We start from the raw sequence: 12,466 nt of genomic DNA on the forward strand, positions 1-12,466 counted from the left end.
TGTTTATAATAATGATTTACCCAGTGTTGTAACCTCTTCTATTAATCTTTTCGCAGTTGACTGCATTGCTTATCTTGATATTTCAAGTAACTTCGATGCTAGTTTCTTGCAAACTGACTTTACTAATGTTGCTGGCTGGTGAAAACCTTAGCACATGGACCTCAACACTAGCAAATTTAAAGTTATACACATTTCAGGTACTACCGGACCTCCTGCTGATTACACCCTAAATAATGCTACTCTAGATTCTGTTATTACGTACAAATACTTGAGGATTCACATAACATCTGATTTGAGCTGGAAACATTGCATTAACCACATTATTAACTATAACAGTCGCATGCTAGAGTACCTATAACACAACTTTAGTCCCACCCCTCGAGCCGTGGACTATAAAACACTAGTACATCCAAAACTCGAATATACATGTTCTATTTGGGACCCTTTTCAACAGTACTTAAAGGGCCCTGCAACACTTTTTGAGCATGGGCAGAAAGCACTGCCGATCGTTAATAGAGGCTCCTAAGAACTCACGAGCCAAATGCTACAGCGCAGCACGGGGCCTGGAATTCAGAAGCTCGTACACAGGCTCATGTACTGCGTGATGTCAGCGCACATTAACGAACACCACATGGTCGAAATTTTCGAGCCATCCACCACGGTGTCTCTCATAATCATATCATGGTTTTGGGATGTAAAACTGTAGATATTATTATTATTATTATTATTATTATTGTTGTTGTTGTTGTTGTTATTATTATTATTATTATTAGTGGTCGTAGTAGTAGTAGTAGTAGTAGTATTTTTATTATTATTATTGGAACCACCTTCCCCCTGACATTGTTTCCATTTCAAATTATGAATTTTTCTCCTCCGTTCCACCATACACAATTACACTAAAGCCTCGACATAACGAATTATTGGTTTACAGAGTAAATGAAAAATAGCTTTGTGATAGAGACAGTGCTACAAATATATGTCTACAATGAATTTTCAGATATATAACGAAGTATTTTCGTGGCAGGTGTGACTTGGTTATGTACCGTAATTACTCGAATCTAACGCTCACATTTTTTCCGGTTAAGCGAGTTCATAAATCGCATGTGCGTTAAAATCGAGTGCGAAAAAAAAATGAATACGGTCATTCTATTACCATCGGCATTTTCAAAATGGCCACCCCCTACGTGCTTTGGCATGGCGCGTCGGCCATTTCTGCCTATGTGTTTCCCATGTGTGGCACTTCGTACGTGTGCTGAGGAGTTCGTCATCTTGTAGTTCATTAGCATCGGCGGCATGGAAGGGCCGACTCCAAAAACTCGACGAGTGCACCACAATGCCGCTTTTAAAAGAAAAGTCATTGCGTGTGCCGAAACAGACGGAAATCAGGCCGCATCGCGGTCGTTCGGAGTTCCCGAAACGTGCGTGCGGGACTGGCAGAAACAAAAGCAGAATATTGTCGACAGCAAAGATTCACGCAAAGGCTTCTTTGAAGAGCTGCTGGCCGAGTATGTGCTTGAGCAGCGAGCGGCACAGCGGCCCGTGACGACAGAACTGCTCCAAGTGCGGGCTATGCAGTTAGCTTTAGAAAAAGGGCTAACGTGGAGCCAGTTCAAAGCGAGCAGGTGCTGGCTAACTAACTTCATGAAGAGGAAAGGGCAAGGTTCTGTTTGGCGTTGCATAAATTGTTGCCAGACTGAGAGGGTCAGTGTTGCCAGATTGTTGCCAAATTTGGTAGAGAAATTTGCCCCTGTAGTTGTGGCTTCCTCGCGTGAGTAGGGTGGCCCCCTTCTAGCCATCCTAGCGCGAGTTTAAGTGTCGTCTGCGGTGCATTTTGCGAGTGCATGAGCGATGCTGGCCGTTTTAATTAACGGAATGAACCGCGCCTTACAGATGTTGGGGCGCATTCTCTTGCTGTGTGCGCTGCTGTGCAATTAAGAGATCATGTCTCCGAGTTAGGGAACCAACGACGCGTCGTCCGCCGGGCGTTTCGCGAGTGTGATGAACTTTTTTGCGAGAGTGTGTGCGACGTAATTAACGCAATGAACCGCGTGTTACAGAAGTCGGGGCCCGTTTTCTTGCTATGTGCGCAGCTGTGCAATTAAGAGATTGGGGCTCAGTATTAAGGACGACGTCCCCCCCCCCCCCCTTTTTTTTCACAACTGATCGTGCCGCGTCGACCGCGTGTCACGACGGGGACGCTACGCTTCTCCTAGCTGGAACCCCACATAAGCATTCAGTATTTGGAATTTTGGTCGTTTGTGCTTATTGCGGGTGGGGCCCTGCAAGCGACGGTGGCTGATCGGCGAAGTCCTATTTACAGGTACGCGCGAGTCGCGTTAATTCGCTCCAACTGTGTCGATAAAGCAGCCTTCCAGGCGTATATAAGCTGTAGCATACCCGACATACCCCAATTAGCCAGCCTTGGGACGTTTATTCGCCACATTACACTAGTCTGAACGATATGTCTTGTGCTGACACAGCTAGGGGAACTGTAGCGTCCCCGTCGTGGCACGTGGTCGACGCGACACGATCAGCTGTGAAAAAAAAAAAAAGAAAGGGGGGGGGGGGCGTCGTCCCTAATACTGAGCTGCTATCTCTTAATTGCACAGCTGTGCACATAGCAAGAGAAAGGGCCCCGACTTCTGTAACGTGCGGTTCATTACGTTAATTACGTCGCACACACACTCGCGAAAATGTTCATCGCACTCACGAAATGCATGGCGGACGACGCGTTGTTGATTCCCTAACTCTGAGACACAATCTCTTAATTGCACAGCAGCGCACGCAGCAAGAGAACGCGCCCCGAGTTCTGGAACACTCGTCTTACGTTCATTTTGTTAACTAAAACGGCCAACGTAGCTCACGCACTCGCAAAATGCACCGCGGACGACACCAAACCCTCATGAAGAAGCCACAACTACAGGGGCAAATTTATTCACTAAATTTGGTGGCAGTCTGGCAACAACCACCCCAATGTCTGGCAACTGACTTATGCAATGCCAAACAAAACCTTGCCAAAGAAAAGGCTTTTCCCTCCGAAAGCGAACGGGCATTGGCCAAAACTTGCCGGAGGAGTACGAAGAAAAGCTTCACAGTTTTCAGAGGTTCGTCCTAAACTTGCGACACAACAACAGCTACCTGCTTGTGCAAATCGGGAATGCTGATCAGACGCCTCTTTACTTCGACATGCCTGGCGCCACAACCGTCGAGAAGGAGGGGCGAAGCAAGTTCGCATACTGACATCGGGCCAGGGTAAAACAAGAGTGACGGCAATGCCCCGTTGCACATCAGATAGGCACAAGCTTCTCCCGTACCTCATGTTTAAACGGAAGACGCTCCCGGAAGGAGTCGTTTTCCTAAGTAGTGTGATCGTGCGGGCCAACAAGAAAAATGGGTGTGTGTTGCAATCGATGTCTTACTTTTTTTTTTTCGTCGTGAAAACTGAGTGCGCGTTACAATCGAGGGCACGGTAGAATCGAGTAAATACGGTAGTGAGGTTTCAGTGTACTTACTTGATGATGCATGTAAAGTGTGTGTGCTTCTGTGTGTGTAATTTGTTTTGTATTTATCATACCTATATTGGCATTCACTTGTATTAGCCTAGCATCATATCTTCATAGGTATTATAATTGTTATTATTTTCATGTTATTTTATTGTTTCTTTATAACATACTGCAGACCACAATTCAGTCCTTGCAGGAAGGGCACTGATTTTACCTACAAAACAGGAAGTCCAATACAAAATATTCATACAGTTAGACCAAAAATATACAATACCTCAGACATAATTCACAAAGAACACTGATATGTATACATACAAGAAGTGCAACTTTATGCAAGAAATAAAACTTATACAAAAAAAGCAATTTTGTGTACACCACTCATCTCTGAAAAGCTATGTGAGATTGAGGGCAAAATAAGTTAAACAAAACTACCTAGACGAGGGTGATAATAAGAAGGACGAATGAGGCACCGACTTGTAACTGGTTTAGTTCCTTCATTTTAAAACTTCAGTTCAAAAACTCAGACACGCTTACCCGGGCTAGCTTTAGTGTCTATGAGAGGCATGGGCATCAGCAGGATTTTGTCTCTGGGGGGTGCAAAGTCAGGTTGCATGGCATTGGTGGTAAGGGTAGAACTGGTGTGTTATGGAGTGGGGTGTGGCTTGAGGGGGGTTAATAAGCGCTGGTGTGGCTTGAGGGGAGTTAATGCCCTTTTTGCACCCCCCTGCCAACGCCCATGATGAGAGGTGCAGTACGGTCATTCAGCCAGCATGAGCATATAGTCAAGCCTCACTCTAATGAAGTCGGAGGCGTTGTCACACTTACTTCACATAACAGTTGTACATTTTCACAGCCAACACTGGCTGTCATAGAAGACGGCGATGCACTGTTAGTAGTAACTATACTGAGTCAGCCATTTCAAAAGCCGTCTGCTGGACAGGTCATGATATTGTTCTCTATTGCATGTTCACTGACTTTATGATGTTACTTTATTTCTTTTGTGCAATTTGAAGTAGTCCCTAAATGTGTTTTTATTATTGTCTGGTCTGCATCAAAATTAATTGCTGATTTTGCCACCATTACAAGTATGTTATGTCAATATGAGTCACAATAAACTGAATATTTTTTTGCTGTGGAACTGAACCAGACCTGAAGTGTTTTCTTGTACCCTAGCAAATTTTGAAGTACAAAAACTTTCTGTTCTGACTTACTGGTAACTTTTCTTTTTTTCAGAACTCCAGTTTTTCAAAGTTGATGCCATGCAGTTTATTTCAGCCAGCTCATACCAAGCTTTTAAAAAGCAATCCTCTGGTGATAATGTAACAGACTTAATATTGCTCGAAGTTAGTATCTGGAGCAGTTGAGTAGAGCATGATATTAATTGTCAAACTTTTCAAGTATTAATACAAGGTCTTCACTGGGGAGGTTATAAGAGGGTATCGACAAATATTAAATATTGTAATTTTTTTTATGATGATTGCTTCTGTGGTTTTAACTTTACTGGGATACAAAGAATGTGCATGAGAAATGAAAAGGCGCCTCATGAATACCAGTTGGCACTGAAAAGTTTCTGTCTTCACACAGAAAGTAGGTAGTCAAAGGTTCGAAAGCGCAAATGGCCCTTCTCAGACTGATGCTCTTTTTACATGTTTGTGTCCTTTCTTCTTGTACATTTAAAAAAACAAGCTTGCGATAGGTCTTCAAACCAGCTCTAAGCAGCATGTTTGACATAAACGATGTTGTCAGAATGACGATCCTTCAATTGTATCTTCAACTTAGGAAACGGAATGGTGTCAGAAGGGTCCAGGTCAGGTGAATAGGGGCAATGGTGAACCAATTGGAAAGGTTCTTCATTTTGGCAGCACAACTTTGGACTTTTGCAAATGCTCGCTGCTCAAACATTTCAGCATTCACTTTGCTGAGAGCTTGTGAATATATGTAGGATATGGGCATGATGCTCCTGGCCAAGAAGCACCACCAAAAAGATGGCCCTGCACCTGTGCCATTTTTCTGGTGAATTTTAGCCTATCATCAAGAATCAGCTTGTGGGTAGTGTAGTAGCTTGTTACGTTACCAGATCTGTGGAACGATCACTGTCGGTTTCATCTTCAATGGTAAAATGCCCCATATTGAAACTAGATATTCAGCTTTTGACACTTCACTGTGAATGTCCTTCACAGACTTTCCCTGAAAGAAAAAAAACTGCTTGACACTCGGTAACTTCACCGACAAGAAATCTGCTTGTGCCTCTGACATCTCATGTTTCATCTGAAATAAAACTATGGTAGTTATGAAAATCAGACACGTCTTCTACCTGTGAAATTTATTGACAAGGTATCAAGCCTTGATATGGTTGTGCACTTATGTTTCATTTATAAATGGAAGGTGACAATGCCAGTAACTTTTCAGCAATCCCATGTAGTTGCATGCACCTACATTAGTGCTCTCAAATATGCTGTAATGCCATCACAGAAAGAAATTATTTAGATGTTTCTCAATTCTTCGAGGATTACTTTTCCTGTTGGTTATTTAGTTTTTAACTATTTATCTAAGCTCATAATAAGAGTACTCTTGTTATCAACAGGATGGCAAATGATGCTACGTAGGTTGCATTTTCGTAATGCATGCTTTGATTCTCCACGGCTTGGCTTAAGCCGAAACATCTTGCATAAAGTCTTGTAGATTGTTTTCAAGATGTTTTATATGTGTGGCTGTTTTGCATTTGTGTGTGTATTTCACCGTGTTTTTGGGTTTCTCATTTACTTTACAGTTGCCTCAAGACTTTGCTTTCGGACTCTTTGACCTTGACTGGGACGTATTTGGGACACACATAGAAAGTGGCATACACAGGGTCCCAGTGTTGGAGCAGACAGGCATCAAATCGACGGTTTGTGGACCTGGTAAGGCATGTTTGATTTTAGATGTTCAGAAAGTTGTTCTGTAGATTTATTTTCTGAGTACTCACACTAAAGGAGCAAGAAATAGCACTAGGAAACTAAAAATACAAGAAAGAAAATGCAAGTGGTATACAACTTTGGGCTGTCCCTCGATTTATTTCTTGACTTTTTTATTTACCTTGTGACATATATGTAATATAAAGAGTTCTCTTTATCTGCTGTTGCAGGACAGACTGATGTGGTAAGAAGTTGAAATTTTAAAAATTCAATTTGCGTGGATTTAAAACTTTCCTCAAACTTTGCTTTCTTTCACTTGAATGAGCACTTTGTAATGGTTTAATTCAAGAAATGGGGCTGTACAAATGATATTTCAAGAAACGTTCCTGCACATTGTTTTTAAAAAAACTTGCACACTGCCAGCTGATGCCTTACCTGTTTGCTCATGGCAGTCGTAGTTATGGAAGTCTTTTCATGTAGCGTTAATTCAAACAGAACAACCAATTTATCCTTGGAGCTAGAATAATTGGTATTTGTAGTGAATGGAGGGAAAATGGTAGGTTAAAATAAGTGGAAAGGAGACAAGGAAAATGCTAAGCAGTTGAGAAGAACTGAGTGCTACCACAATGTGTTTAACTGAAAGTATCAGTGAAAACTCCAAATGTTTCATAAGCTGTTTCAACTGGTCTTGCTCCTATCAATCAAACACTGTCATCATATTCAAAAGTACATGATACAGATGAAAGCATGAGTGTAGCCATAAGTTTATAGGCAAGGATTATGCAGGTATAACACACAGGAACTTAATTTGGCATAGACAAGGCATATGTAAATGATATCGCTGAAATTGTTAGTGATTCATACATTGTGCTGTACAGTTATGATACAAGTTTGTCTCTGGCCATGAATTGATAATCTGTTGCAGAAATCTTGCATTATTTTTTTAAGGTGGTGGTTCCACTGTCGCCATCTTGTCGCTAGTTCTGAAAACAACCCCACGCGCCACCACTAAGTGAAGAATAGGACAACAATTCGGAGGTCAACCTCCCGAACTTGCGCTGGCATGCGATACTGGATTTGGAGGAGGGAGGCGGGATGTCACATTTCAGAGAATTGAGGCATACAGCGGGGGCTTTCTTTTCCCCCTTCAACAACACTTCTATCTCTCCTTCTAAAAGCGACGCTCAATTGTCCACGTCCCCCGTGGCATGGTGCTTTCTGTGCTGCAAGCCGCTCAAGTTTGTGGTTTGCAATCATAGAGTTTCCTAAATATACACTAGAGAGAACTCTGGCGCTAGTGTCTATGGGAGCTGCAACGCATGGCGCTTCAGCGAGCATGGGAATGATTGGTACTACACGGATTCGTCTAATCTTCGTACTTCTGGCTTTGTTCGTGTTCGTGTGGCTTGGATCTTTTTTCTCACGAATCAAAAATCAGGAAATGTTCAACAATTACGCTTCAATGCTTTCCTTTAGACTTACCTTTTCAAATCAGGTTATGAAGTTCAAAAGGGTTCGTTATTTTTTTCAAAACAAAACCGAAACACAGCAATAAACGAAGCCATTAGTGCAATTCGCCGCGCGTAAGTACGAAGACTAGGCAAATCTGTATACTACCCATCATTCCCTTGGTCACTGGACGATCACTGCGCCAGAGTCCCCTCTAGTTATTATTAGGGAAATCTATGTGTGTAGTCTGTCGACGAGTCCTGCTCACTGGCCAGCCACTCACCAAGGCACTCGGTGTCGAAATGCGCGGCTGGTTGAGAAACTCTCTTGGGGAAGTCGCATCTTATTATAACCACGAGACAACCTTCGGTGTACATTTGTAAATACCGTATTTACTCGCATAATCGGCGCACTCGCATAATAGGCGCACCCCTAGTTTGGTCGCGGAAAATTCGATTTTTTTTAATTCCGCACATAATAGGCGCACCCCGAACTTGGCCGTGATCAGAAACGATTCTACCCCCCAGCGGTACAGTTGGAACGCGGTCCCCGTACCCTGAAGAAAAAAAGAAGGCAAATCGACGAGCAAATAAAAAAAATTCGAAGTGCAACGACCTAACCAACGTGTTTGTCGAAATAAAACTTGAAAAAAAAAAAAAAAGCGTCCATGAGCGAAAAAAAAAAAAAAAACGGCTGTTCCATCAATTACTGATACCCCCCAAATCGCCGCGCTTTTTGGAGGTCACGTGTACACTGCCGGGGGCTCGATCGCCATCACCACCATCAGAGAAAAAGAAAGAAACGCCACTTTGCAAGCGGTGTGCGTATGTTGTGGTCGCGTATTGAACTTTGGTTCCACCATGGGGAAGTACGCGAGGAAAAGTACGCGAGGAAGTTGTCAGGAAAAGCTTCAAGAAGACGGGTATCTCGAACGCACTGGATGCGAGTGAGGATGACATGTTGTGGGGTGCGGATGATTCGGACACCGAAAACGAATCCCCGCTCGGCGAGGATGAATGTGTGATCTCCGACTCGGACTCCGAATAGGGAAAAGGAGGAACAGCTGCGACTTTTGTGTAAATAAATTTTACGTGTGTGTGTGCAGTTGACGGCTCTCGCTTGTTCATTAAAAGGTACGTAGGTATGTTTGTTTTATGCTGAATTAATTGGTAAACGATAAAGTCGCTTTTTACTTGACAAGTGTGCAGATTTAAAGCGCGAGAACCGAGTTGAAAAAATTTTCGAAAATTTTACCCCGCGTAATTGGCGCACCCCTAACTTCGAGCCGGATTTTCTGAAAAAAAAGTGCACCTAATATGCGAGTAAATACGGTAATTTCTTGCTAGCGCTATAGTTTACCCCTGCCTCATTCAATCATTGCCACCGTTCAGTTGTGATATTCTTGAGCCAGGCAGCGGTCATATAACGAATTCGCCTTTTCCTTTTATTCATTTCTGTATAGTTTCTCAAGTTAGCAGCCATTCATTTCTATCACACTCTACCATGCCCTTTACCGGGTAGGTAGTCTGCCCATGCGGGCTGGCCTTGACCAGGCACGCGCCATGATTTTTTGGTGGCCAAAACGTGACACGTGCAGATCAAGTGACATCTGGTGTCACAAACGTGCAAATGTTTGCCCCAAAGAGAGGCGCGAGCGTTGGCCTCCGAGATTGCCTAGTGGCATGTGACAGGCAATGCCAGAGTCCAGAGCCACCAGTTTTGATTTCGACGATGTCGTCTTGCATCCTCTTTCCTGAGGAAATAGGATGAAAAGGGGACCGAGTGGAGGAATGATGCAAGGAAGGGGAGGGAGGGGGCTGAACTCGCGGCAAACTGGTTGGGGAGGGGGCGCAAAATGGGTTGTTGCGATTCAGTGAAACGAGGCTCTGATCAGGGGCTTTTTTCGGCCTGTCTTCACATTCATGGGAACGTGGTGCGTGACATGCCAGCTTATGGCTAACTGTAACCACAGGTGTACCTTTTTTCTTTCCTTGGGAAAACGAATGGCACCACACCATGATTCATCGTGGAGGCGAAGTACTGGCCTCTTGTTGAATGAATACATGTCAGTCAGTTTTCCCAGATGGCATTGGCAGATGAGTTACTGGTAGTCGCATTGAGCTAGCAGACTATAATCTCGTTTACATAAATGTGGCCATAGCGCATTTGCTCTGCAGCGTGTTTCTGAAAGGCAATGCGACACCATTTACAGGACCCCTCGCATTCTCGCCGCAGTGGCCATGTAGCGAGCGAATAAGGCTTGATGGTCGTGCCTTACTCTCTCGCTACATGGCTGCTGCTGGGCGAGTTCGTTGATCTCAAAGGGATACGTGTGCTGACCTGTGTGTCCAGCATGGGAGACAGAAATTAGCTTGCGCTATTATGAATTCCTAATAAATAAAGAGGCACGGTTAAAGTTCACACGACATGGGGCTATCATTCTCCTCCTCGTAATTTATGGCCTCCGAATCGACCAAGACTCGCAAAATTATCCCTGTGTGACACATAAGTGTGATGTGTCTTTCCGGCGAATTGCCTTTTTTATGGATGTGATGAGCATTTGTGTAAGCGTGTTATGAATAACGACGCCACTATGCTTGTTATGAACTTATTGTCTTCGAAAACTCTTTCCTCTTTGTCCGGCTATTGAGCGCAAGTCCAAGTTCACCTACGTTGGCTCGTCAGTGACTCACACAGTGAGTCTACAATCCACTATCTTCAGACATTGCAAGTTTTAAACATGGTAGATTTACAAAAGTCGTTGAATTGTTAGCCGCTGCTGCATTCCCCCAGCGTTTCTCTTTCAGGCGAAAGCGGTTGGATATAAAGAATGAGCTGAACAAACATAAAGAGGAGATGTTTCGTCGGCGAGCACAACAATACTATGCACTGTGCATATATGAAAAGCTGCTCATTTCAGCCGCCAGTGCAGCAACACAAGCCCAGAGGCATGCGCCTAGATTTCGAAGTGGAGGCTACGAATTAAATGTCACTGTGTTCCAACGGCAAAAGTGTGTTGTGTCAGACGATGTGATACTTTGTCTCTCCTGCTCACCACCGTCGTATTTATGCACGTAAATTCTCGCTAAAGCGAGAATTGTTGCGTAGTAACCAATCTCGGCTGTGCAATACTGTATATATAAAGCAACGAAAGAACCGGCGCACCAAGCCTATCACGCATACCAAACTTTGCCTGAGGTTGTTTACTGAATAATGAACAAAAATTTAGTATGGAAACATGTGAATCCGAGCTCCAAAAGAGATGTAGACCATTCAGAAAATCCCAATGAAAAGTGTGCCCACACATGGCACAGGGTGACCAGAAACACGGCCGAATTTTACCACTGAGGCTTTCGATATGAACTTTGATTGTGATTTGAGCGAACAGGTGCACAAATTTAGGTGTGAAGCTTGCGACGCATATATACAGGGTTGACAAAAACCACGTTTCACACCCTAAAGTTCATTCATGGAAAGCAAGAGAAATGAATCGGAGCAACACGCGAAGAGTTGGAAAAAACACGCTCGCACTTCTTCGGCATGACCTGAAAAAGGTGTCTAAAGGTGCACGCTGTAGGCGCGGGGGTAGATACAGGGTAACCATGGAACTGTCTTGTTGAATCATGTTCTACAAGGGCAGTGAAGAAAACTAACAAGTGGCCTACCTGGCGTAGCGGTCCTTAGATTGAGTGGTATAAACGTTCACTGCATAGGAAATATGGCTACACAAACTGCACGAAAAAAAAAGACAAGAAACAGAGAAGGCACACACACAAGCGTTTGTGTAGTTATGAATTACCAACTCACCCAGCGTTCAGTCCTCATAGGGAATATGAATTGGCTTTACCACTGCGGTTGCCTTGATTTGGCGTTCCTGGCAAAGGGTATTGTATATGTTCGTGTGTGGTTCTTGTCTATGGTAACATATACTCGCCTGCCTAATTTACCCCCCACCCCTGCCCCACATCAGGAAGTGTAGTCAAAACAGAGTGCATAAGTTCCCCTCATTTATGCCGTCCTGGAGGAACTGACTTGTCGAGAGTGCTCCCCACTGAAAAAAAAAAAAAAGGATCCTAGCACCGTCGTGCTATCTTTGCCGCAAAGTATTTTCTTACGTTATGGCCATCTGTCAGAAGTTCATTCTGATTCGCTTAGTTATTTGTGGCTGAAGTTTCCAAAAATCCATGCTGTGTTCCTGCAGTAATCAATGAAATAAATACTTTTTGGTTCTGTGGTTTATTCAAACCATTGACAAATATGCACAGCCGACTTCAATAAAGAGTTCGCAAACTCCTGCGTTCTCTTGGGGTGAGCTTGATCTACGAATGGGGAACAGCGTCAAGCGGCACCCCTGCACGATTGGAGTGCACGGCAATATGCACACGGGTGTTCCTGCTTTTCACTGCCATGGCAATGCACTTGCCGTATGTGGAAATCAAACTCATATCCTCAAGCTGAACAGTGCGTCGCATGACCTTTTGATAAGGTATACCACACACGGCTGGTTTGAGGGAGCGTATTTTGCCAAATTTTCATGTGCAGCCTATTCTAGCAAACTTGGAGCACAACAAGCGCACTTGACTGTGATATTCTTGCAAGACGCACTCCTGCCGCGCAGGT

At 43.8% G+C, this 12,466-nt stretch overlaps 1 protein-coding gene across 2 annotated transcripts in view; it reads left to right on the forward strand.

The window, feature by feature from the left end:
- Positions 1-12,466, forward strand: part of Sardh (Sarcosine dehydrogenase) — a 168,515-nt gene that overhangs the window by 17,648 nt on the left and 138,401 nt on the right. For both annotated transcript variants that reach the window (XM_037413481.2, XM_037413480.2), the window contains exon 8: positions 6,274-6,403. In XM_037413481.2, coding sequence (XP_037269378.2) covers positions 6,274-6,403 — 130 coding nt within the window. The remainder of the gene's footprint in view (positions 1-6,273; positions 6,404-12,466) is intronic.

This window comes from Rhipicephalus microplus, chromosome X, assembly GCF_043290135.1.
Source record: "Rhipicephalus microplus isolate Deutch F79 chromosome X, USDA_Rmic, whole genome shotgun sequence".
Lineage (NCBI taxonomy): Eukaryota > Metazoa > Arthropoda > Arachnida > Ixodida > Ixodidae > Rhipicephalus > Rhipicephalus microplus.